Genomic DNA, 26669 nt, shown 5'->3' with positions numbered 1-26669 from the left:
TATGTTGTAATTTACAGAGTGTGCTCATGCATGTTATTTTGCTCTCACATAAACTTGTAACGCATGTTATGTATGCCGGTCCATTTTACACACAAGGAGTCTCAAAGGTCAGAATGTTAATAAAGTGGTCCATTGAGGTTTCAGGTGTCTGATTCAAATTCTCTGGAACTCCATATGGTGCTTCCTGCCTTCCAGGGCTATGGAATTTGTCCCAGAGGTGGAGTCTGATTTTTCTTCTTGTTGAAGTTTACAAGTGAGATTAAGAATGCTAAGAAAGTGAGAGGAAAATACATGTAAGCACACAGAATGCTCTACGCTGTGGCTTGTCATGCAATTTTAAGTGGCCTCAGATGACAGACACGACGCACATGCTTTTCTCTCTGAGCCTATAAAGGGCCAATGTTTTAAAATGTGAAAATGAAGTAAAATTTTCGTTAACTGTAACTCAGCTAATTGTCATGTGATACTAAATTCCATCCTGTGAGTCACCTCTGCAATTCGCAGCAGGTCACCTCATGTGATGGGAAGGGGCGGTGATATCAGAAGCCCTGGATCGGCTTGTCCAGGCTCTATAACGACCTCTGTCGGCCTCTGGTTCCAGGTTTGTGAGAGAGTGGGCCCCTCGCCATTCTGGTCTGTGGTTCTCTTAGCGCATTAAGCAGGGTCAGCTCATCACTCTCTGCAGATACTCTAGTCCTGTGATACTTGATGACTGTAGACAACATGACGCGTGCTTGTAATGCGCCTAATCTTCAGTTACATCAGCATAGCTGCTCTGTATAACCCACACGACCTCTTAATGCTGGACTCATGTCTTTATTTTTTACCAGGATCATTTGTTTCATAAAAGTAGTTATTTTGTGTTAACCTCAGCAAAATGTGATTCGGAATAAAAAAAACATCTGATGGGGAACATTTCACCAGGGACCTTGGAAAGCCTAGTAGAAATCAGTGGCAATGGATAGCAGTGCTGTTCTCAGAGCACGGGCTACCTGTGCTGTTTTGAGGTTTCCCCGAAGCACAGCGTGTTTAATTGTGGGACAGATGAAATTGTCTGTAAGCAAGATCATTTTAGTGCTAAAAGCTCTTTAATAACATTTTATCCCTACCTCTATTCTCATATTAGTCTTAGGGAAGTATATCTAAAAATAATTTTAAATTTGTGCTATTAAGTTGCTCTGTTTTTTGCAGCAATTTACTTTTACTCTTAGTTAAATCTGTTACTGTACAGCTTTTCAGAAAAATACCCTTATTGTCTGTAGGTCATATGTTTTAGATCTGTAGCAATATAAAAATTTAAAAATAGTAACTGTTTAACCGAATTAGCATTTGAAGTGATTTGTGTGTAACAATAGAAAATGAAGTCTTGCTGAGTTTATGCAGATTTTAAAGAAGTTCTTTTTCTCCCCCTTTAGTTTGCTAGTGGTGCCTTTTTACATATTAAAGAGACAGTTTTATCTGCCTTAAATCGAGAGCCTACCGTGGACCTGTCTCCAGATACTGTTGGGACCCTCAGTCTTATTATGCTGGCACAGGCCCAAGAAGTATTTTTCTTAAAAGCCACAAGAGGTAATTCTAAATTTTTTCCCCTATTTTGTTACATGTGGAAAGAAGTGATCAGCTTTTAAAATAGGAAGACAGTGTACAAACTTGTGATCTCAGTGTTCATACTAAGTTACCATGACGTATCAGATGATTTTATGTTTATTTTAATTAAAATGGTTAATGTAATATTTTATTCCAGATAAAATGAAAGATGCCATCATAGCCAAATTGGCTAATCAGGCCGCTGATTACTTTGGTGATGCTTTTAAACAGTGTCAGTACAAAGATACTCTTCCCAAGGTCAGTTATCGTTTTTGCAAATACTGGGTTATTTTGCATGTGGAAATACTTAGAGGTTTTTGTATGTAAGAAGCACATTGAAAATTATGTTTTATAAAGAAACTTGAAATTGCAGGAGAGGCATTTGAAGAATATGTTGGTAGAAATAATTTTTTATTTCATATTTAAGATGCATGAAAAATTCTTTTATATTTAGGGGATGCCTTTTTCTCTCCTCTTTACTAAATCTGTTTTTCCAAAATTCTTTCTGGAAATTTTTGAACATCTGTCTCTAGTAATTTTATTACATCAAGGCCTTGTGTAGTTCTGGTTCATTGGGGATTTGGTACAAGCATGAATACTTGAGCTTGCTGATTATTTGCACTTTTAATTATTGTCCTGTTTTCTTAAAGATGAGTCTTAAAGCACAAAAACAGACATAAAGACAAAAGGAAAAGAAAACAGATTCATCCAGTATTTCGATTAGAATTAAGTTTTGCCAGTAGGGATAGAAAAGTGGGCTGCTGTTGTGCAGCTAGGAAGACAGCCACCTTCAGCCACACATCACACGAAATGTTAATTGTTTTAATGTAAACTTTTCCCAAGTGGCATTTGAAAAGACTAGTTAGTGATGGTCAAATGACGAAGCAGATGATTAGACTAACACGGAAACTCAGAATGATTAAGAAGGAAACTGACAGATTGAGTGAAATGTAGGATGCTTCAACTACTCTTTCAACTGCCAGAAATGTTCAGGTAATTAGTTTTACCTGTATGATAATAGCATGTGGTTTTTGATACATGATATTTTGTAGGAGAATTTATTGATTTATTTTATTTTTTAACTTTATTTAAGTCATCTCTACACCCAACATGGGGCTGGAACTCACGACCCCGAGGCGAAGAGTTGCATGCTCTTCCGACTGAACCCGCCAGGCGCCCTGAATTTGTTGATTTATGAGTCATTCAGGACTCTTAGTAAATTATGAAATCTCAGACAATTTTGTAGTGAAGTAAAAAAGCATAAATACAGCAGCAGCACACATTAGTCAGAGAATTAGGAATAAATGTGAGAGAATTCCTGGAGATTTAAAATACACCAAGGGGTTACTAGAAATTTGCCCAGGACTCTTGGATGTTAATACTGTTACTCCTGAAGAAGGGCCTTGGGATCTTCTCTCCCCTTGTTTTCACCTGAAAGACCTCCCGTACGGCTGCATAGTGTACCGTAACATCCCGTCGGGCCATTAGTTCAGCCGTGTCACGGAGAGAAGAGTGTCGCCTTCGGAGACTTGGAAACTACCTCTGCAGCATTCCTGGTATTCCTTGAAAATCTCCTGTTAGAAAACCAAGGTGCTCCGGCCTTCTCTGGCGATCTGGCATGAAAACCGTTTGAGACTTAGATGTCTTTTTGCCGTTTGACTAATAAGCTCATAAGGTATTTTCATATTCTGGTTGTAAAACTGGAATATCTGCAGGTGGTGATCCCGGAAGCGAGGAGATGGTTCGCTGGGAGACAGGAAGGCACACCAGGGGGGTAGTTCAGTGTTTCATTCTTTCACATTTTTGTCTAGACAGCGACTGCCTAGTTTCTTTCTTGGATTTCATACGGCACGTACTTGCCAAAGGCAGCGAGGATGCAGGCTACGATTGGACATTTGGAAGAGCATCTACCATTATAAGTGCTTCTTGGTTCATATGTTTGGATCTTTTAAAATTAATTCTGACTGGGATTTTCTTCAAAACAAATTGGGGCAAAATAACACTTTATCATATTAGATATTAACTTAGCGCATCGTCTGTTTGCTATGTGTTTCTGAGTATATGATCTGAAATGTTAGTGTTTATACAAAAAAGTCTTTATGTGGCTAGAAATCCTCTTTGTTACAGAGCCTCTTAGGTGTGAATTTAAGTGGGAACTTAATTTACTGTCTTTTGTCTTTTAAAAACCCAGTGCAACAGCTCTAGAGCACTGTCCTTAGTCTGTGTGAGTAATGGCGGTCTAGTCGCTCCAGGGGCCGGGCAAGGGCTCCTGAGGAAGCTTCTAAAGCCCCGTGCTCGCAGTCCTCTGAGTGTCTGTTCTCCTTCTCTCCCTAACGCATGCTTTCCTCTCTCCTTTGTAAACAAATGTTGACTTCATGGCTTGATTGAAGACTTTATAAAAACTTAAATTGGCTTCACTTAACAGTGCAGTAAAACCCCACAAGACCCCCTTAATTTTAATTGGAAGTAAGAGATTGAATTCCTTGAGTTCAGTTCCTGCAAAATCGTGTTGTCTTCTCCGTTTACACCTAATGGCTAACCTGCCTCTAAACCATTAATGGGGTGATTCTAATCTCTGTCTCCTTTTCCTTTTTCTTCCTGCATCCCCATGTTGTCTGTGGTGGTTTGTGTGGTTGGACTCTCCCCTGGTCAGTATTTTTATTTCCAGGAGGTGTTCCCCGTCTTGGCCGCAAAACACTGTATCATGCAGGCCAATGCCGAGTACCACCAGTCTGTCCTGGCAAAACAGCAGAAGAAATTCGGAGAGGAGATCGCAAGGTTACAGGTGAGTTTCTTGGAAAGAAATATTTAAGTAACTTGGGCTCTCTGTTTTTTTTCCCAGTGAGATTCCCAAGTTTGCTCATAAAAAATCTTTCCTACTCATTGCCCCTATCAGCAGAGAAAAGTGGTTGTTTTCATCCTTAAGCTTTACATGCTGGGTGCTTTTTGAAGTCTTCTGTTTTATTTAAAAAATTATGCGACATTTTCATTCAGTTCTCTTACCCATTTTTTTTAATGTTTGTTTGAGAGAGAGAGAGCACACACACCCATGCAAGCAGGGGAGGGACGTGGGGTGGGGGGAGAGAATCCCAAGCAGGATATGCCCTGTCAGCACAGAGCCTGATATGGGACTCGATCCCACAAACCGTGAGATGATGACCTTAGCTGAAATCAAGAGTCAGACGAGTTAACCGACTGAGCCACCCAGGTGCCCCTCCCTGTTTGTTTTAATATAAAATATTCTGAGTTAATCACCATGCTCCAGAAAGGTAGTTCAGTGCTTAACTCGTGGCCTACCTTTTGTCTGAATTGGGACATGCAGTGCCACAGCGTGAGGGCTCATGCAGGTGACCTTGAGCAACACAGCTAAACTGTGTGGATCCATGGGTACACAGATTTTTTTTTTTTAATATTTTATTTATTTCTAGGAGAGAGAGAGAGACAGCATGAGCAGGGGAGGGTCAGAGAGAGAGGGAGTCACAGACTCTGAAACAGGCTCCAGGCTCCGAGCTGGCAGTCAGCACAGGGCCCGATGCGGGGCTCGAACCCACGAACCGCGAGATCATGACCTAAGCGAAAGTCAGACGCTTAACCGACTAAGCCACCCAGGCGCCCCACACAGATTTTTTTTTATAGTACTGTAAATATATTGTCTCTTCCCTGTGATTTTCACATTTTTCCCCCTCTAGCTCACTTTATTATAAGAATACAGTATAAAACGTGTGTAACATACAAAATGTGTGTTATTTATTTTATGGGTAAGGTTTCTGGTCACCAGTAGGCTGTTAGTAATTAAGCTCTGGGAGAGTCAGAAGTTAGAGCAGATTTTTCCACCAGTGGAGGGTGTCGGGGCCACTGACCCCTGCACTGCCCCAGGTCAGCTGTGTATGTGAGTAGATGCAGTAGACGTCAGAGTGCCTCCTGTGCAGTCGCCCCTCCTGCCAGTACGAGGCAGTCAGAAACCTGCTGGGGCTTCTGGGCCAGTGTCAGGACAGGGGCCGGGGCCGTTTGTAGGAGTCGTCGGTATTTCAGTACCGGTGAGCAGAGGGTCGGGGGAGACTGTGAGGCAGTCTTGAATATGGACTGGATATTATACTCTGCAGATGTTATTTAGAAAGCTCAGATTAATTTGTCATTTTATGAGAGAAGAAAACCAAGTCTTATAAAAAAGAAAATGTGTGCTTACGTGTCACCACAGACAAAATCAGAGGAAGGTGTACATTTATTTACTTTTTGGAAGGGATACTTTTAATAAAACACAGATATTCAAACATATCTGTTTTGTCCAGACTTCACTTTGATTATGGTAACTTAGATTTCTCCCTAAAAATGCTTCTGAAAAAGTGATTTCTGTGGGAAGGATTTTTTTCAGTCTAGCAAATTTAAAGTATGAGAAATTTAGCTTATTTTCTAGAATTCTAGGACTGTTAGTTACTTAAAAAAATTTTTTTAATGTTTTATTTATTTCTGAGAGAGAGAGAGACAGCATGAGTAGGGGAGGGTCAGAGAGAGAGGGAGACACAGACTGAAACAGGCTCCAGGCTCTGAGCTGTCAGCACAGAGCCCGACACAGGGCTTGAACCCATGAACTGTGAGATCATGACCTGCGACTGAGCCACCCAGGCGCCCCTAGGACTATTAGTTTCAAGTAAGCTCTTACTTAGTGTCTATAAACCAGTCACACAAGACTTCTTTTCGAAATGTTGATGTTTAAAGTCCCCTCTGGAAAAAGGAAACTGTTTGAACCTTGAACAGTGAGAGGTAAAGACTTTTTCCAGTTACAGACACTTAAGAGTTTGTACCTTCAGTTTTATAGCGTCAGTCATAGGTCAGAAGTTAACACAAAAGGGCTGTGCCTCTTTCCAGGAATGAGGTGTTTTTTGTTTGTTTGTTTGTTTTGCTTGGTTTGAGCTCAGAAATAGGCAAGCAGAACAAATAGGCAAAAAAAGATGACCAAGAAATCCTGTTCTCTGTACTGTGGTTCAGAGTGCCCCATGAACCTGATAGAGATCATTAGATGGTCACACCAAGAAACCAGCCTTTCAATCATTGCTCTCAGCAGTGCAGAAAAAAAAAAAACCAAAACATTGGAAATGTCGGGGAAATACAAAACAGTAGATAAAATAGCAATAACGGTAAGACTATTGCTTGGGGTATACTTCCAGGGACAAAAAAAATGTAGCTGAGCTTACAGGGTTCATGAGATACCCTACTGGACAGTGCTCTTTATTTGGCTACCGAAGGCTGTACACTTGATCATCTTGGTGGAATCTCTAATACCCACAAAGCACAGTACAGCCTTGAAAATCAAGACATAAAAACATAATAGACACAAAGATGTGTCTCAGTAGAATGAATATGTGTCAAATTTACTTAATTTGTTAATGAGGGACCAAGACGGTAAAACTGATTTTGTGAAACTATTGTTTGTTTTTAGTTGTGATAGTAGTTTGTAGGCTTTAAGGAGATTGTTCTTACCAGGAGATGTATGCTTAGGTATTTAGGGATGAAGGGTCATGATGTCTGAACTTTAGTTTCAAATGATTCTGCAAAAAAAACCTCCCTCCCTTCTTTCTCTCTCTCAAAAATTTGCTGTTACTTGCTTTATTATTTTTTCATATATGTATATAAAGCAAATATGGCAAATTTGTAACAATTGTTGAACCTAAGTGTGAGTCTGTTGTTATTCATTGTTCTTTTTTTTTAATTTCTGTTCTGTTTATTATTATTATTTTAAAATTATTTTAAAATTTATGGTCAAGTTAGCTAACATACTGTGTAGTCTTGGCTTCAGGAGTAGATTCCTGTGATTCATCATTTCCATACAACACCCAGTGCTCATCCCCACAAGTGCCCTCCTCAGTGCCCATCACCACTTTCCCCTCTCCCTCACCCCCATCAACCTTCAGTTTCTTTTCTGTATTTAAGAGTCTCTTATGGTTTAAAAAAAAAAAAAAAGAGTCTCTTATGATTTGCCCCCCTATCTGTTTGTAACTTAATTTTTCCTTTCTTTCCCCTATGGTCTTCTGTTAAGTTTCTCAAATTCCACATACGATTGAAATCATAGATCTGTCTTTCTTTGATTGACTTACTTCACTTAGCATAATACTCTTCCAGTTTCATCCACGTTGTTGCAGATGGCAAGATTTCATTCTTTTTCTTTGCTAAGTAGCATTCGTGTGTGTGTGTGTGTGTGTGTGTGTGTGTGTGTGTGTGTGAGTGTGTGTGACTTCCAGCAGTTATGATGGACATTTGGGCTCTTTACATAATTTGGCTATTGTTGAAGCACTGCTCTAAACATTGGAGTACATGTGCCCCTACGAATCAGCACCCCTGTATCCTTTGGATAATTCTCAGTAGTGCTATTGCTGGGTCATAGGGTAATTATATTTTTAATTTTTTGAGGAATCTTGACACTTTGGCTATTTGGGGTCTTTTGTGATTCCATACACATTTTGGGATTTGTGAATATTGAACCTCATTGATTGATTTGCTAATATTGAACCAGCCCTGCAGCCCAGGAATGAATCCTACTTGATCACGGTGAATAACTCTTGTAATGTACTATTGAATTTGATTTGCTAGCATCTTACTGAGAATATTTACATCTATATTCATCAGGGCCTGTAATTCTCCTTTTTTAGTGAGGTCTCTGTCTGGTTTGGGAATCAAGGTAATACTGGCTTCATAGAATGAGTCTGGAAGCTTTCCTTCTGTTTCTATTTTTTGGAACAGCTTGAGGAGATTAGGTATTAACTCTGCTTTAAATGTCTGGTAGAATTTCCCTGGGAAGCCATCTGGCCCAAGACTCTTATTTGTTGGCTGATTTTTGATAACTCATTCAATTTCTTCACTGGTATGGGTCTGTTCAAATTTTCTGTTTCTTCCCTTTTGAATTTTGGTAGTGTGTGGGTGTCTAGGAATTTGTCAGTTACTTCCAGATTGTCCAGTTTGTTGGCATATACTTGTTCACAGTATTCTCTAATAATCATTTGTGTTTCTGTGGTGTTGGTTGTGATCCCTCTTTCATTCATGGTTTTCTGTATTTGGTTCTCTCTCTTTTCTTTTTGAGAAGTGTCGGTAGGGTTTATGAATTTTGTTTATTCTTTCAAAAAACCAGCCCTTAGATTCACTGGTCTGTTTATTTCAGATTCTGTATTGTTAATTTCTGCTCTGCTCTTCATTATTTCTCTTCTGCTGCTGCTTTGGGCTTTCTTTGCTGCTGCTTTCCTAGCTCCTTTAGGTGTAAGGTTGCGTAGTTGGGACCTTTCTTGCTTCTTGAGATGGGCTTGGATTGTAATGTATTTTCCTCTTAGGGCTGCCTTTGCTTCATCCCAAAGGGTTTGGACTGTTGTGTTTTCATGGTTGACCCATTCATTCTTTAGTAGGATGTTCTTTACCCTCCATGTATTTGGGGGCTTTCCAGATTTTTTCTTGTGGTTGATTTCATGTTTCATTGCGCCATGATCTGAAAATATGCATGGTATGATCTTAGTCCTTTTATATTTGTTGAGGGCTATTTTGTGAGCCAGTATGTGGTCTGTTTTTGGAGAGTGTTCTGTGTTCACTCGAGAAGAATGTGTATTCTGTTGCTTTGGGATGAAAAGTTCTGAGTATATCTGTTAAGTCCATCTGGTCCAGTGTGTCATTCAGAGCCATTATTTCCTTATTGATTTTCTGCTTAGATGATCTGTCCATTGTTTTAAGTGGAGTGTTAAAGTCACCTGCAATTACAGTATTATTATCAATATGTTTGCTTATGTTTCTGATTGACTTACATATTTGGGTGTTTCACATTGGGGGCATAAGTATTCATAATTGTTGGCTCTTCTTGATGGATAGACCCCTTAATTATGATATAATTCCCTTCTTCAAATATTGTTACAGTCTTTGTTTTAAAATCTAGTTTGTCTGACATAGGTATGGCTACTCCAGCTTCTTTGATATCCCTTAGCATGGTAGATGGTTCTCTGCCCCCTCACTTTCAATCTGCAGGTGTCCTCAGGTCTAAAATGAGTCTCTTGTAGACAGCATACAGATGGATCTTGTTTTGTTTTGTTTTTTATCCATTCTGATACCCTGTGTCTTTTGATTGGAGGATTTAGTCCATTTACATTCAGAGTTACTGTTGAAAGATACGAATTTAGTGCCATTGTGTTATCTGTAGGTTTCATGCTTGTGTTGATGTCTCTGGTCCTTTGTAGTATTTGCTGCTTTCCACTCACAAAGGCCCCCTTAGGATCTCTTGCAGGGCTGTTTAGTGGTCATGAACTCCTTTAGTTTTTGTTTGTCTGGGAAAGCCTTTATCTCTCTTTCCATTCTGAATGACATCCTCGCTGGATAAAGGATTCTTGGCTGCATATTTTTCCTATTCGGCACATTTAATATTTCCTGACACTCTCTTCTGGCCTGCCAAGTTTCAGTGGACAGGTCTGCTACCACCCTTATGTGTCTACCCTTGTAGGTAGGCCTTGTAGGCCTGTTTGTCCCCAGCTGCTTTCAGAATTCTGTTTATCTTTGTATTTTGCCAGTTTCACTATGATACATCATGGTGTGACCTGTTTTTGATTTTGAAGGAAGTTGTCTGGGCCTCCTGGTCTTCGATGTCTGTCTCTTCCCCCAGATGAGGGAAGTTCTCAGCTGTAATTTGTTCAGATAACCCTTCTGCCCTTTTCTCTCTCTCTTCTTCTGGAATTCTTATGATACAGACATTATTTTGTTGCATTGAATCACTTAGGTCTCTAATTTGCCCCTTGTGGTCTAGTAATTTTTTTCCTATTTTTTTGAGTTTCACCATTTTTCATATTTTTAATCTCCTATTTAACTTATCGTCTCCTCTGCTTCTTCCATACTTGCTGTCACCACGTGTAGTTTATTTTGCACCTAATTTACAGCATTTCTTCATTTATCGTGACTATATCTTACATCTTTGCTCTCTGCAGCAAGAGATTCTCTGCTGTCTTCTATGCTTTTTTCAAGCCCACCTAGTAGTCTTATGATTGTTACTCTGAATTCTTGTTCAGAGATGTTGTTTTTATCTGTTTTGAGCAGTTCTCATTTCTTCCTGGATTTTCTTTTGAGGAGAATTTTTTTGTTTTGTCATTTTGGCTAGGTTTCTGTCTTTTATGTGTTTTAATTGTCATGTGAGCACTACCATGTTTAAAAGGGGTCTTATACTGTTCAGAGCCTGGCACTTCAGGAAGTGTGTTTTGAGTGTGTTGCACGCACGCACTCTGTTGTTGCATCTTTGGCTGTTCTGTCCCACTGCTTTAGTGGTGGATTGTTTGGACCTTTCACCAGGTATGTGTTGATTTGTTTGTTGAAGCAACCCTGGACAAAAGAAAAATAAAGTGTGGGGGGGGGAACCTTAATCTGTACAAAGAGAGAAATGAAAGGGGTGGATAAAAGACGACCAGGCAGAGAATCAAAGAAACTATAAGGCTTAATCCATAGAGAGCGAGGGGAAAATAAAGGAAGAGATAGAAAAGGTGTAAAAAGAATAGATTTAAATGCCTGATTAAACAAGCGGAATAAAAACTAACCAAAAATCAAATCAGAAACTGTGAGCTAGTTTCCAAAGGGAAGAAAAAAAAAAGACGAGGGTAGAAAGAAAAAGAAGGGAAAAGAGAAGAGTGAAGAGAAAGAAAGAAAAAGAAATAATAAAAAAAATATTAAAAAAAAAAAACGAACCTACAAAACTGCAGGACAGTTGTCTGTTGGTGCTGGGACTGGGGCCGTGCTGGTCCGGGTCAGGCCACCAGGCATGGAGGGGCGGGGCTTGCTGTAAGCAGGTCCCGCCTCCACTGGGGGCCGCTGTGTGGGTGACGGGGAGAAAAAATGGTGACCTCCCAGTCTCTCTTCTCCAGTGGGGTGTGTGGGTGCTTGGCTGGGATTCAAAACCCGAGGTCTTAAAGGACTCCACTCTGCACAGACCTGGTCCATAGCCTCGAGTCTATCTTAAATTTCTAGAAATGGGATTGCTGATATAAAAGTGTAGTACATATGTAATTACTGTATATTATACTTGGATCTTTAATCCTATTATACTTGGATCTTTAATCCACTTGCAGCTTATCCTGATATGTGAAGTATTGATCCAGTTTTTAATTCTCCAAATGGCTACCCACTTATCCCCAAACCCACTTATTACATTGACTTTCTTTTCCCACAGATCTGAGATTCTGACTTTATCACACACTAAATTTGTCATATGTATTTGGGGTGTATTTCTAAGCTTTTAATTGTTTCATTAGCTGTTAGCTTTGATCTGTTCACGCCCCAGGTGACTCTCTAGAATGTTTTAATGCCTGATAGGCATGAAATGATGATACGTATCATCATCTCTCATTTTCTGAATTCTCTCATCTCCCGGTTTTGAATTTTCCCGATTGTTCTTGTTTATGCTTCTTTAAAAAATTTTTTTTTAATGATTATTGATTTTTGAGAAAGAGAGTGTGGGCAGGGGAGGGGCAGAGAGAGAGGGAGATACAGAATCCGAAGCAGGCTCCAAGCTCTGAGCTGTCAGCACAGAGCCCAACGTGGGGCTCAAACCCACAACCTGTGAGATAATGACCTGAGTGGAAGTCGGACACTTAACTGGCTGAGCCACCCAGGCGCCCTGGCTTGTTTATGCTTCTATATAAACTTTCTTTTGTTTAAATATCTATTGTGAAAAATTTGAAATATATACGCGTATGAATCAGCAAAATCTTCTACCCAGTTTCAGGGACTGTCAGTATTTTGCTATTTGTATTTCATTTATGTTCCCTAACCCTCTCTTTCTCATTTTTTTTGGAGTATTTTACAGCTGTCTCATGTACTTCATCCCTTAAGTACTTTACTATGTACATCTCTCTAATAAACCTTTAAAAAAAATCCCTAAAACCACAGTGTCCTCCCACTTCGCAAAATTAATACTAATTAATAATACTGGTAAGGTGGTATTATCTAGATCTAGTTTAGTTTTCCAAGATTTTTTCTGTAGTGTTTTTTCATAGTTGGTCTGTGCAAAACAGGGTCCTCACATTGCATTTGGTTGAGGTGCCTTACCGATCTTTAATTTGTAACCACCTCCCTCTCCTTGCCTGCCATACTGAGTTTTCCTTACTTTTCCTGTTTTGTGTGTTTCTTATAGTGATGTCTGTTACCCCTTTTTTGTTACTTGTGTAAATATTTCAGTTTTTGTTTTTTTTTAATGATTTTGAATTTTTCTTCACTTTGTTGCCTGAGTTCTGTCAGTTCCTGTTCCACATTTCTTTTGCTGTCTGCTGTCACCGTTGTCTGGGCCATCTGGTCCTCTGTTCATGTCTTGTATTCTTTCGATACTATGATTATATTCTTAAGCTTTTTCGTTTATTTTAGTTTTTTCAGCATGCTGTTTTCATCTGCTTTGTGACAACATTTTCTTGGTGAAGTTTTATTACCTGTTGTAAAGTTATACGCTCATTTTCATCCTTTTCCTTCTGTTTTTTCTGTGTTGAAGCAGATGGGATGCCTTTTCGGTTACTTGTGTTTGAATGAGATTGATTTTAGTGAAGGAAGAGCAAGAGGCTTCCAAGTGGGGGAACACCCCCCTCCGGTAGTGTTCCGAGTGCCCGGGCTCCCTCCCCAGCTTCAGTCCCTTGGCTCTCGAAGCCTGGCCTGCTTGAGGAAGGACTCTGCCTCCATAGCCGTGTTTCCCGGGGTTCCTCACAGCCTTTACTTTGCAAGGTGGTGTGTCTGCTGTGAGAGTTCGTTATTTTGTTAACCTTTTTGAGTGCTCGCCCCCTTTCTTCTTTCTCCCTGGTTTCACTCTTCTCTGCTTCCCGCAGCTCCCCGCCCTCGATTAACCTGCCTCTTGCTCTCAGCAGCTCCCTTTAGGGACGAGGTCTGTCAGCACTTCCATTTTTTCCCTAAGACCCCTTGGTGGCTGACGCGGACCATGTGGCTTTGCCTTTTTCATTTGTTGGCACTTGTTATCTTATCCCATTTCATTGTGTTCAGATTTGCTTAAAGTCCTTTCCACTCAAGGAGGGGGGGGGTGTCTTAGCAATCCCTTTTTTCTCCACTGTACTCAGTATATCTTATGGTTCTAGTACCAACTTTGCTATTTGAGGGGAATGTTTGACCACATATAAATCAAATTTGAAAGTGTTTTAAATTTGTGCCTTTTCTCATCTCCTAGCATAACTGAAGATGTAGCTTTTATTTTGCTCTGTTGATTTTGCAGCCAAGCTACCTCTTATTTAGAATAGTTCAGTTGACTTTTCTAGGTTTTCTTGGTATATAAATACATCATCTGTAAATGATCATTTTTTCCTTTCCTTTATAACTTCTTTATACCTCTTATTTCATTTTTTTAATCTAGAGGTTTTGACATATTCTAAGGTCATTGATGATAGTGTTTTCTTTTGACCATAGGAATGTTTCTTCTAGTTTTCTGTTGAGTATGTCAGCAGGTTTGGGGGTTGAGATTCTATCGTGTTAATGAATTGGATATCTATTTTGATTTCACTAAGATTTTCAAAAATGTCAGTGATGAATATTGAATATTATCAAATGCTTTTCAACATCTGTGGAGATAATTTGATTTTTAACAATTTTAATCTATTATTTCAATAATTACATAAATAAGTTTTCTTAAACCATTCTTGTATTTCTGTAATTTTGGTGTTTCATATTTGCTTTCTCTCCTGTGGTCTTTTTGTGCCCAAGAAGATTTTATATTCTCTAATTGTGGAGCCTCGGGTTCTCAGTGTCTGATAAATCAAACACATTACTTATGTTGTTCAAATCTTCTATAATCATACAGTTTTTTTGCTTACATGGTCTATCATGCTGAGACAGGAGTGTTAAAATCTTCCACTCTGATGAGGGATAGATTCATTGGTTTCTCGTTGTAATTGTTTACTACAGAGTCTTGTTAAATGCAAAATTTAAGAAATTTTATGTCTTTTTGGCAGACTGGCAGGTATCAAACATCAAGTACTGAATTTACCCCTGATGGTGCTTTTTGGCTTCATTGCGTGTTTTATTTGCTGTTATTATATCTGAAACCACCTAAGTAATGTAATTGAAGCCCTAAATTTAGGTGAGGCGTATGCTTACCTTATGAATATGAGGGGAGACCTTTTATTTTTATTTTTAAATGTTTATGTTAGAGAAAGAGCATGAGTGGCAGAGGGGCAGAGAGAGAAAGGGAGAGAGAATCTCACTGTCAGTGCAGAGCCTGACACAGGGCTTGATCTTATGAACCATGAGATCGTGACCTTAGCTGAAATCAAGAGTCAAATGCTTAACTGACTGAGCCACCCAGGTGCCCCTAAAAAGATATGTTCCTATGGATGCTGAGATAACATGCTTCTTTGCTGACTTCCTGTGTTGGCTGGGTAATTTTGTTCTGCTCCATCCTTTCACTGCTGGAGTAGACATTTGAAGTTCCTGCCTGCATGTGGGGCAGTGAAACGAATGTTTCTTTGTAGATGGAGACATGTCTGAGAGCTAGGGATGTGTTTTAATTGCTGGTCCCTTTGGGTTATAGAACTATTTGGCAGCCAGCCTTCCTCAGTGTTAGCTTATACTTACTGCCCCATGGATTTTTTAAATTTTTTTTACTTTTTTGGTAGTTTTCCCATGTGTTTGGACAGATGCCTACTATGTTAATTCTTCATTTTTGATATTTTGGTATTTTGTGATGGAATAATTTCTAGGTTATTCTGTTGACCACATTGCTAGAAATGCAAGTCCTCAAAGTTTTGAAAAACCATTGCTTAGATCCTTGGTTGTGAAAAATAAAACTTTTTCCTTAAACATTTTCTTTTTAGCATGCAGCAGAATTGATTAAAACAGTGGCATCTCGCTATGATGAATATGTCAACGTGAAAGATTTTTCTGACAAAATCAGCCGTGCTCTCTCTGCAGCAAAGAAGGATAATGACTTCATTTATCATGATCGAGTCCCAGACCTTAAAGATCTAGACCCTATTGGCAAAGCCACACTTGTGAAATCTACCCCAGTCAGTGTACCCATCAGCCAGAAATTCACTGGTATGTCAAGTACTCAGATACACTTTAGTATTACTCGTCTTTTCCCCAGTTTAATCTGTTTTCTTGTTTTGGTAGCTAAAATCACATAACTGCTATTGTATGCTTTGAATATGCTTTGCATTCATGTTGTTCAAAACGAATATGAGAGTAAAAATGAAGTGTTGTATCTATAGTGAAAACTCAAGATGGAAAGTAAATGGTAATAAAGCTTATGTAAACTATACAACAGTCAGAAAATTTGAAACTGCATCCGAGTAACGATAGAGACTTTAAGCATTTGTCATTTTGTTAACATTTGTTATATTATTTAGGATTCTATTAAAAATAAACATTCATAAACATGACTTTAAACGTATGAACTTACGGTGTCATGATTGTATGAGTTAAGTGTTAAAATATCCTTGAATTTTGTAGATATATTCAGTGTCTAGTAGTTTCTAGCTGAGATCCCAAGAATAGTATTCTACATTATTGGGAAAGGCTGATTATTTTACTTATTTCTGTTTAGCATTCAAGATGTGTTTCCCATGTGCCCAGGGACTCTTAAGTACAGGCACTAGCTCACAATTCAGATTCACAACAGTCCCATGAGATGGGTACTCTTGGTATCTCCATTTGAGTGATGAGGATATTGATGTACAGAGGGCTTGAATAATTTGCCCAGTGTTGCAGAGGTAGGAAGTGGTGGAAGGAGCTGGAAATCAAACCAGGCACTGTGGACTGCTTAACAAGTGTAATCAACTGTTGAACAGTGCAGATCCTCTTCACCAGAGAAGTCAGTGACAGACACATCTTAAAAAGTTAAGAAAATTAAGTTCAAAGGAAAAGCTTTCATTGACCATGAATGTAGTGATCTAAAAATTCTCCTCATCATTGTACCTTCAGTAGTGATTTAGTTTTGATTTTTAAATATTTGTAGACTTTTTATGTGAATATAGGACAAGGAGTATGAGTGTTCAGTTTACAGATGGCATTTTTGTCTTGGAATTTTTTTGAAATTTACACTCCTCATTTTAGATTTGTTTGAGAATATGGTTCCTGTGTCCGTGCAGCAGTCGTTGGCTGCCTACAATCAGAGGAAAGCCGACTTGGTTAACCGGTCAATTGCTCAGATGAGAGAAGCCACCACTTTGGCAAATGGGTAGGTACAGCAAATGGGTAGGTAAAACTTTATAGATTTATAAATAGATCTATAAAGTTCTAATGTTTTCTGTTTGACTATTACCCTAACTAAATAGCTTATGAACATTTTGGTTTTCTGAGCTTGGGGCTGAGTGTCAAGGGTTTGTGAAGTAGGGCACACACACACACACACACACACACACACACACACAGCCACTTGCTGTAGATGCTGCATCTATTAAGTCCTAGCAAGTCTGTTTGGTAGCAATTCCATTACTGAAACAAAGCGAGAATTTTTGATCACTAATTCCCACGTTAGGAGGTACTCATTTGCGGGAAATGAGACGTAGAAATGAACTTGTAAGTGAAGATGGAGAACATGTGTTGGAACCCGTCTTTGTTTCTGGTGGATTGAAGAGTCAAAAAATAATTCATTGGCTTTAAAAAATCTCTTAAGTATAATTTTCAGTAAAGTACCACAAATAGACCCATTTTAAGTGTATAGTTCAGTTCTTCCTGATCAGTTATACCGTGTAACACCACCACTGTGATCAAGGTGGAGAACATTTCCATCACCCTAAAAAATTCTTTTTCCACATCAGTCCTTCTTCCCCTGGCCCTTAGCCACTGCTGATCTGCTCGCTGTCACTCTGGATTAGTTTCTCTTTTCATACAGATTGATACAAGCGTCATCATCACAGCATGTGCATTACATTACAGCACATGACATATGCACTGTGCTGTTGCTACAGTGTGTACAGTAGGGGCCCTTCCGGCATGTTCGCACACAGTGTGTGCTCGAGGGTGCTCAGCTACCTGCACTTCACATGTTGTGTCTGAGGACTGTCGGTGCAGGGTGTACCGGTTTGGTCCTTCGTATTAACGGGCAGTGTTTTGTGTTATGGATAAATAGCACTTGATTCTGCTTTCACCCGTTCGGAGACATTCCACGTGCTCTGAGCCCTGAGGTGCAAACCGTTGTGTGGACATGTTCGAATTCCCTTGACAGATACCTGGGATTAGAGTTGCTGAGTTGTTTGTTTGGTGTAAGCTGAACGTCCTGCAGAACAGCCAGACTCTTTTCCGAAGTGGGGGTTCCAGTGCACATTCCCAGCTACACTGTTTGGGAACCCTGCGTCCTTGGCAGCACTTAGTGTTGTCAGCCTTTTTAATGATGTTAGCCAGTTCAGTGTGTGGATGCAGTATCTGATTTGTGGTTCAGTTTATATTCCTGTGATTACTTATGATGCTGAGTAAGTCTTCATGTGCTTAGTAGCCATTCATATACCTTTTGTGAAGTATCTGTTGACATTTTATGCTCATTTTTTTAAAATCGAGTTTTTCTTGTTGGTAGATTTTAGAGCGAGTCCCCTGTCAGATATATGTAATTGAGGAATTTTTTTCTTAGTTCAGTTTCCTTTTTCATGTTTTAATTTTGATGAATGCATGGATTTTACCTAATTTTTCCTTTTTCTAGAAAGAAAACATAAGTTTACCCTAACAACCCCTCCGTTATGTAAATGAAATAACAGAATACTTGAAACTGTGCTACAAAACTGAGAACAGAGGACGATTCTGTGATTACTGCCTAGACCAACTATGTAGTCTTGACGTTCTTCTTAGCTGACATGAAATTAAAACTCTTTTGTACATTATTTCTGACTCATCAGTGACAGTATAACAACCAGAAGTGTGAAAGAAGTTTGTATTTTTTAAGATAGGGTTTTTGACTTTTAATTTCTTAGACTGAAAGACGTTAAGTTTGAGCTTGGGCTCAAAGTAGCTCNTTTTTAAATTTCTAGGAGAGAGAGAGAGACAGCGTGAGCAGGGGAGGGTCAGAGAGAGAGGGAGACACAGACTCTGAAATAGGCTCCAGGCTCTGAGCTGGCTGTCAGCACAAAGCCCGACGTGGGGCTCGAACCCACTTACCGCGAGATCATGACCTAAGCGAAAGTCAGACGCTCAACCGACTAAGCCACTCAGGCGCCCCTAAAGTAGCTCATATTTTTTAATGTGTATTTGTTACGGTTTGGGTTTTAATTCTGAACTGTGAACTTCATTCTTTAACAGTTTTGTTTTAATTTTATCAATCATTGATTTCGGTTTTTTATTCCTTTATCTTTGCTTTCTTTTTTCATTGATAAGGGTTATCAGCTATTTTTGGGGTGTAAACTCCATTGCTGTTGATTCAGATATATAGATTAATGTTTTAAAGGTGGTTTAGACCTCTGGATGACACAGTGTCTCATTTTTTCAGGGTGTTAGCTTCCCTTAATCTCCCAGCAGCAATTGAAGATGTATCTGGAGATACTGTGCCTCAGTCTATATTGACTAAATCCACATCTGTGATTGAACAGGGAGGCATCCAGACTGTTGATCAGTTGATTAAAGAGCTGCCGGAACTACTACAAAGAAATAGAGAAATCCTAGATGAGGTATGTTTTAGAGATTTGTTTTTCAAGTAACAACTGCTCTACATCTTGGTGTCCAGGTGTTCTTTTGTTGCGTTTCCTAGGGTAATACTCACTGTCTCGATGAATTTACTGGGGCTCAGAGCCTGCCTTTCAACTTCAAGAGGAGTTCTGGTTGAGTGAGAATGGATTCGTACGTGCCTTAAGGGTATGTGAAGGCACATTAATGAGACTCATGTGACCATCATGTAATATTGGTGTACTGTGAGAAATTACTGTCACACAAACTGTAGCGTCTTCATTATTAATGGTTTCCTATGAAAGATTAGATTCCTTGGTAAATGTAGAATCAGACTAAGGTGGTTAGGCCACCCAATGTTTGGTAACCCCACTGCATCCGTCTTCCAGTAAGAGAGGGGTTTTATCAATTGGTGTGGAACACTGAAGTTTTTGGCTGAAGTCAGTGCTTGACGGTGTCACTCTCATTTTACAGTGCCTTCACCTCTGTGCCCTCATTGATTCATTTCTTTCTGTAGCAGTAAATATATTCAGATGGTTATAGTGGCTTTTGCCACTTGAGGAGGCACATCTTTCAGGTGACTGCTGTTAATCAGTGCTTTCATCCATACTGTTTTAATTTTCAGTTGATTTGCAGAGAATATTGCATTTACATCATTTCCAAGTACTTTAGGACAGGGACAGTTGACCCTTGACNGGCCCCCCCCCCCCCCCCATGCAGTCAGAAATCCAAGTATAACTTTGGACTCCCCCCAACATAACTACTCATAACCTACTGTTGACTGGAAACCTTACTGGTGACATAAACAGTTGATTAGCACATACTTTGCATGTTATAAATATCATATAGGGATATGATATTTATAACATGCATTTTTAAAGTAAAAAATGTTATTAGAATCATAAAGAAAATAATAAAAACTTAAGAACCATACATTTATAATATTGTGCTGTAAAAAGTCCACATGTAACCAGACCTACAAAATTCAAAGCTGTGTGATTCAAGGGTCATCTGTACAGTGTGAGTTGTGGGGAGGGGAATATTCACCTCCCGAGGGTTTCCCCCCAAGGATTATCTAAAGTAAAATAGTGAAACCTGTAGCCTATGGAACATAGTATGTGTTTAAGAAATGATAGCTATTACTACTGTTACGATTATATTACTATGATGATGAGCGTATGGTGATTATACTAACCGATACAGAGACGGTGGTGATGGCATATTAGCTATTGGAAAAAGTTAGAAAACTTAAATGAAAACTTACTGTGGTATTGGCCTGGGGAATCTGATTCATGAGTGGTTCTATATTAATTATACCATCAGTGTTACCAACCTCATATATGTAGACGTAGTTAGTAATCAGATTGAAAGCAAACAGAGTTGATGTTCTGTAGTTCAGTGCCAAAGCCTTGCTGTACTGAGCTTGTCAGAAGGGCAGCATCTCAGACCCTCTGAATCAGGATCTGCATTTAACAAGATCGCAGGGTGATTTGTGTGCACGTGAATATTTAACAGACACTGCTCTTAAGGTCATAGACTTTATTTGTGTGAATGCCTTATAGTTGTTTAAAACTTTGTTGATTCTTATGTCAAACAAGCTTGTTATCTGCTGGTGCAATGGAGAGGACTTTACAGCGGTAGATAGATGGAGGGAGAAAAACGTGGAGAGTGCTATTTAAGATCGCACGTAAGTGAAAGCAGCAAGAAGTCATTGATAGTGGGGGGAAGACAACACTGGAAAATGCAGGTATCGCAGGCAAATCGCAGTCCAGGGGCATTTAGTAAGAAGTTAGAGTCACAAACCATTCTTCAGTGTTGGGAGTTGTATTTGATTCCCAGGTTTCATTCTTAGCTGTGACCTTGGGCTGATTACTTAATAATTATGTCTCAGTTTACTTAGCCAAAAAAATGGGAGAATAGTATTTATCACATAAGATAGCAATGAAGAGGATCATGCATGTGCCTGCTAGTTAGTAGTTACTTAAATATTACTATATTTCCTTGATTTTAAGATGTCATTGATTAGATGATGCATATTTGATTTTGAAACAAGTATTGTGGAAAAGAACATTGCCTGTAGAAATACTGTAATTCAATGTTGTGAGAAGCATTTTTGTTAGAAATGCTAACAAAAATGTAAAAAGTGTAAAAAGCTTACCTTATAAATTACAGAAAACCAGCATTATTAGTGTGTATGGTATATGTGTGTTGCCTGCCTGTCTTCACACGAGGTACTTTTATTTATCTTATTTGAGGTTTCTAACAGCCTTGTGAAGTAGTGACTATTACTTTGTAAGTAGGTTGTGAGTTGGGGAGTAGGGTTGTGAAGCTGGTATGCTTTTTGAATGTTCGTCTCTCTGGTAGCTTTTAGAAATTTAGTTTAGTCTTGATTTTTAGAAACATTAAGTGTCCAGTTAGTTTAATTTTTATAACCAGTTTGTCTTTGCTGGGGATCTGTTGGGTCCTTTTAATCTTCCCTCCCTGTCCACAGATTCTCTTGCTTCAGTTACTTCTTTTTCTCCATTATCTCCTAACGAATTTCTGTTAGATGGGTGGGGTTCTTTTGATGGTGATCAGTTTGCCTGTCTCTCAACATTTCTTTGACTTTTTCTCTTTGTGCTGTCATTCTTTCTGGGAGACCGCCTCTGGCCGGCCTTCTGGCTCATTAATTCGTTACTAGCCGTGTGCTTTTTGTGCTTTTCGGCCATTCTGTTGAGGTTTTGTTTTTCACTTTATTGATACCTTTTGTTTTCAACATACCTAATTCTTAAAAAAAAAAAAAAAACTCCTGTGTTTATTTCACAACTGCATGTCTGTTTTTGAGGTAACATTTGCATAACATAAAATTCATCATTTTAACCTTTCCTGAAAGTGTACAAGAGGGTGGCATTTAGTGCATTTGTCTGGTTTGTGCAAACACCAGCACTGTCCAGTTTCAGTGTGTCTGCCCCCCCCCCCCATCCTCATTACCCTCTGCCCCTTGCTCTAGGCAGCTGCTGATCTGATTTCTGTCTCTGTGGATTTGCTTTTTGTGGACATTTCATGTAAATGGAATCATAAACAGTATGTGTGCCTTTTACCTTCTGACACTGAGCGTGAGGTTTTCAAGTTCACATCCGAGTTGTAGTGTCAGCACTTAACTCCTTTTCACAGGTGAATAATACTTCATTGTACTCTTGTATCACATACTGTGTATCCACTTATTGGCAGTAGATATTTGGGATGGTTCACTTTTTTGGTTATTAATGATGCTACTTGAGAACATTTTCTTTTTTTAGCACCTGTTTTCAGCCCTTTTCGGTGTTTACAGAGGAGTGGAGTGGTTGGATCATGTAGGAATTCTACGTTCATTTTTTCAGGAACTATTTTCCGGAGCAGCTACCCATTTTCCGTTCTTACAGCAGTGTGTGAAGGTTCCAGTTTCTCTGAATCCTTGCCAACCCTTACACTTGTTCTGTTTCTTCATTCTAGCCATGCTTGTGGCATGAAGTGGTGTCTCATTGTGGTTTTGACTTAACCTTTATATAGAAAATCCTGAAGTTAGTAGTTTGATAGCGTCTGCCCTGCATGTTTAGATCATATTGGGAGTATTGCCAGTCTTTACAATATTAAGTCTTCTAATCCGTGAATACAGATTTATTTAGGTCTTCTTCAGTTTCTTTCAACAGTGTTTTGTAACTTTTAGGGTATAAATCTTGCACTTCCTTGGTTAAATTTATTCCTACGTATTTTATTCTTATTGATGCTATTGTAGATGGAATTGTCTTAATTTCCTTTTTGGATTGTTCGTTGCTAAAGTATAGAAATGCAACTCATTTTGTATGTTTCTTTTGTATTCTGTAACTTTACTGAATTTGTTTACTATTTCTAATGGTTATTTTGTGGATTCCTAAGGATTTTCAGGTAATCTGCAAGTAGAGATAGTTTTACTTCTTCCTTTTAGGATGCCATTGATTGATTGATTGATTAATTGCCCTGACCAGTACAGTGTTGAAGTGGTAAGAGCAGACATTCTTGACTTGTCCCTGATCTCACGGGAAAGCCCACAGTGTCACCGTGCACAGAAGCCCCCAAAGCCTGAAATGGTTCCTCTAGTGTCGAGCAGAGGCGTTGGCAGGTGTCCGCGCCCAGCTGCCGGAGCCCCCGCGCTCATGTCCGCTGGCGTGCTCGCGCCCCCGCTGGTGCTGTCTTCTCCAATAACCTGCTGAGGGCATCTTTTATATGTCACCTGTGCTTCGTTGTGCCGGGACAGAAGTCTGAATCTTCTGTTTTCATGTAGTTAAATTAAATGTCTTTTTGTTTTGTGTCTGCCTTCTGAGGCTTGAAGGCTTTCTGTTTGTTTTGATCTTAAAAAGAATCTCTGTTTAAAGTAGTTTTGGTGTATGGATGTCCATAATCGCTTAGCTATTCTTCCTTTTTAATTTACTGAGTCAGGTAATGGCTAAACGCAGCCTTACATTTTATAAGACTTTGTGTTAAATATGTTCTAAGTTGGATTTGTGCAACGAAAACTGTTGTACCAATTTGTATTCCAGTAAAATAGCAGTATTCCCAGCTCACTAATTCTCACCTGTATTGAGTCTGATCATTTAAAAGATGTTTTAAATTTTTTATTATCGGAAATGATATTTCATTCTGCTTTGCCTCCTTTTTAAAAGTCATTAAGATTGTTGGATGAAGAAGAAGCGACTGACAACGATTTAAGAGCAAAATTCAAGGAACGCTGGCAAAGGACACCATCTAATGATCTCTATAAGCCTTTAAGAGCAGGTAAAAATGTGCATAAATGGCTTTCACTTGAATAAGTTCTCCGTTTTTTTAAAGATGTTATTTTCGAGTAATCTCTGCACCCAACATGGGGCTCAGAGTCACAACCCTGAGATCAAGAGTCGCATGCTCTTCTGAATAAGGTGCACAGTAAATTCCCAATTTGGACCCACATTTTTGCTTGATTAAATTAGGGTCATTTGGGGGCGCCTGGGTGGCTTAGTCAGTTAAGTGTCCAACTTCGGCTCAGGTCATGATCTCACAGTTCGTGGATTCGAGCCCCACTTCGGGCTCTGTGCTGACAGCTCAGAGCCTGGAACCTGCTTCAGATTCTGTGTGTGCTTCTCTGTCTGACCCTCCCCTGCTCACGTGTCTCTCTCTCTCTCTCTCTCTCTCTCTCAGAAATAAATAAAACATTTTAAAAAATTTAAAAAATTAGGGTGTTTGTAAACCAGTTGTTACTGAAACTATTATTATGAAAACACAGGTGTTTTTCTTCAGCTCAGTGTAAGGCAATAAATAAGTAACAGAGGTAGTCCGTGTTTATTGTAAGGAGTTCAGATTCTTAAAAATGGTATAAAGTAAAATTAAAGTGATTCTTTGACTCTTTTCCTGTTCCACTGTGCATCTTTTTTTCTTTTTCTTCTTTTAAGAGCATCCCCATAGCCACTAGGCAGATATCAGTGGTCCTGGGAACTGCTATGAAGCTCTGTATATTTTAAAAAAATAAATGAGGTCATATTATATACGTACAGTTTTATAATTTCATTTCACTTAGTGGTGGGTGGAAAATAGGAGTTTTACCAGTTAATTAAAAAAATTTTTAAAAATATTTATCTTTTGAGAGAGAGAGAGAGCACAGACAGGGGAGGGTCAGAGAGAGAGAGGGAGACACAGAATCTGAAACAGGCTCCAGGCTCTGAGCTGTCAGCATAGAATCCGACGCGGGGCTTGAACTCGCAGACCGCGAGCTCATGACCTGAGCTGAAGTCGGACGCTTAACCAGCTGAACCACCCAGGCGCCCCCACCAGTTAATTTGAAGTCAACTTATTATTTTTTAAGACTTTAATTATTAAGATTTTGTGCTTGTTAGATTAATGTCTTTGTGGTAGCTCAAGACTTGTTTTACTTCTCTGTAAAAGACATTAGTACTATTGAGATTTTCTAAAAATATATTTGCTGTTCTTTAAAGTCAAGTTGAAGCAGTGATCCTTTGAAAGGGGGATACTTTGTAAGTAAGTTGTAACAATTTTTGGAGTGTTTCTTTCTGTCTTAGTGAGATTATAGGAAAAGATTAGACTGATGTCAACTAGCTTTTTTGGGGGGGGCAGGGGAAAATAACCACAAACGTATTCTAAGGTCTAACTGTGTAGTTCTCCAGAAACAAAAATTGTCAAGAGAGACAGGAACACAGTTTCTGTTCTCTAGTGAACAGGGCCCCCCAGAAGAGGGGACAGCAGTACATTTGGAGCGCTGAGCCGAAGGTCTGATCAGCCCACAGGCGTTGCTGTTAGGTCAGGGCTGCGCTCAGGTGACATTTCCTTCCCCCACAGAGGGAACCAGCTTCAGGTCCGTCCTGGACAAGGCTGTGCAAGCAGACGGGCAAGTGAAGGAGCGCTACCAGTCACACCGAAACACCATCGCGCTTCTGTGTAAGCCGGAGCCTGAGCTCAACGCTGCCATCCCTTCTGCCAACCCAGCGAAGACCATGCAGGGCAGCGAGGTGAGAGGCTGCGCTTCCGGGCGGGTGGCATCAGGCCGCCGGGGACATGGCGGACTGACGGTTTCTCTTGGTCATCTTTTCCAAAACGCAGACATGAATTGAGGTTCGTAGATCACAGGATGTATACACTGTGTAATATGTAATTACATTGGTGATATTACTGTCCTATGATGGTGATTTCCGCTTACTGAATGTTTCCCCTGAGCTCGGTGCTGGATACTCAGTACGTACGTCAGGTTTTATAAAAGGAAGAGGCTGGAAGCATAGAAACTTCCCTGAAGCAGGAGGATTGGGTTTGATCAGATGTCCTTCTGACCACACAGTTTATTGCTCTTTGTTACATCGTGCTCTACTGCCTTCCACCAGATTCCTGGGGGAGTGTCTCAGAAGGGACGGCCAGCCAGCCGTGTGTGTTAACCAGTGGGTGACAGCAGCGTGGATTTCTGCTTGTGACAGGGAGGGAGCCCATAGTGGGGCATGGGGGTCAGAAAGTCCTGAGGCGAGAAGGTGCAGCTGTGCATTAGTGGCTGACTGCTGTGAGGTGACGGAGTAGAATGAGGTAGAGGCCCTGGGGTGCATAGCAGAACGGGCCAAAGGGCAAGAACTGTTTGCTGAGAATGTCTTGAAATAGGTGACTTTCCTGGGATAGTGGGTCTCAGAAGTTACAGTGTTGTGCCTCGTCTTTCCACAGGAGCATCTCATGTATTTATTCAACCAGGACTTGTTGGGTGCCTCCTTGTAGGGCACTGTGCTCGGGCCTGGGGACAGTCAGATGCATGTCACACAGCCTTCCCCTCAGTTCCCGCCCAGTGTGGGACACGTACACGAGTCCACGAGGGGCTGCGATACAGGGAGAGGCGTGGAAGCGTTGTAGCTACAGAAAGTTCGCTGTGCAGGTTACGTGATGAAGCACCTAAATGCTAGCGTCTCCTAAGAGGCTTCTTAAGGCACTGGCGCACGGTGAGAACAGAGCAGACGGGCAGGCAGAGCGGACACACAAACCCCAGGAGGACT

The 26669-nt window shown here is 39.9% G+C and overlaps 1 protein-coding gene across 1 annotated transcript in view; it reads left to right on the top strand.

Annotated features, from left to right (window-relative positions):
- PDCD6IP (programmed cell death 6 interacting protein) overlaps positions 1-26669 on the top strand; it is a gene marked incomplete at its 5' end in the record, with an annotated part of 60400 nt that overhangs the window by 10965 nt on the left and 22766 nt on the right. The window contains 8 exons of the mRNA XM_077754502.1: positions 1416-1569; positions 1745-1845; positions 4256-4372; positions 15390-15612; positions 16630-16753; positions 18992-19169; positions 23823-23934; positions 25486-25655. Coding sequence (XP_077610628.1) covers positions 1416-1569; positions 1745-1845; positions 4256-4372; positions 15390-15612; positions 16630-16753; positions 18992-19169; positions 23823-23934; positions 25486-25655 — 1179 coding nt within the window. The remainder of the gene's footprint in view (positions 1-1415; positions 1570-1744; positions 1846-4255; positions 4373-15389; positions 15613-16629; positions 16754-18991; positions 19170-23822; positions 23935-25485; positions 25656-26669) is intronic.

Source organism: Crocuta crocuta, unplaced genomic scaffold, assembly GCF_008692635.1.
Source record: "Crocuta crocuta isolate KB4526 unplaced genomic scaffold, BGI_CrCroc_1.0 scaffold70, whole genome shotgun sequence".
NCBI classification, from domain to species: Eukaryota; Metazoa; Chordata; class Mammalia; order Carnivora; family Hyaenidae; genus Crocuta; species Crocuta crocuta.
The sequence above is the reverse complement of the archived record's forward strand: the minus strand, read 5'-3'. Positions and strand labels throughout refer to the sequence as shown.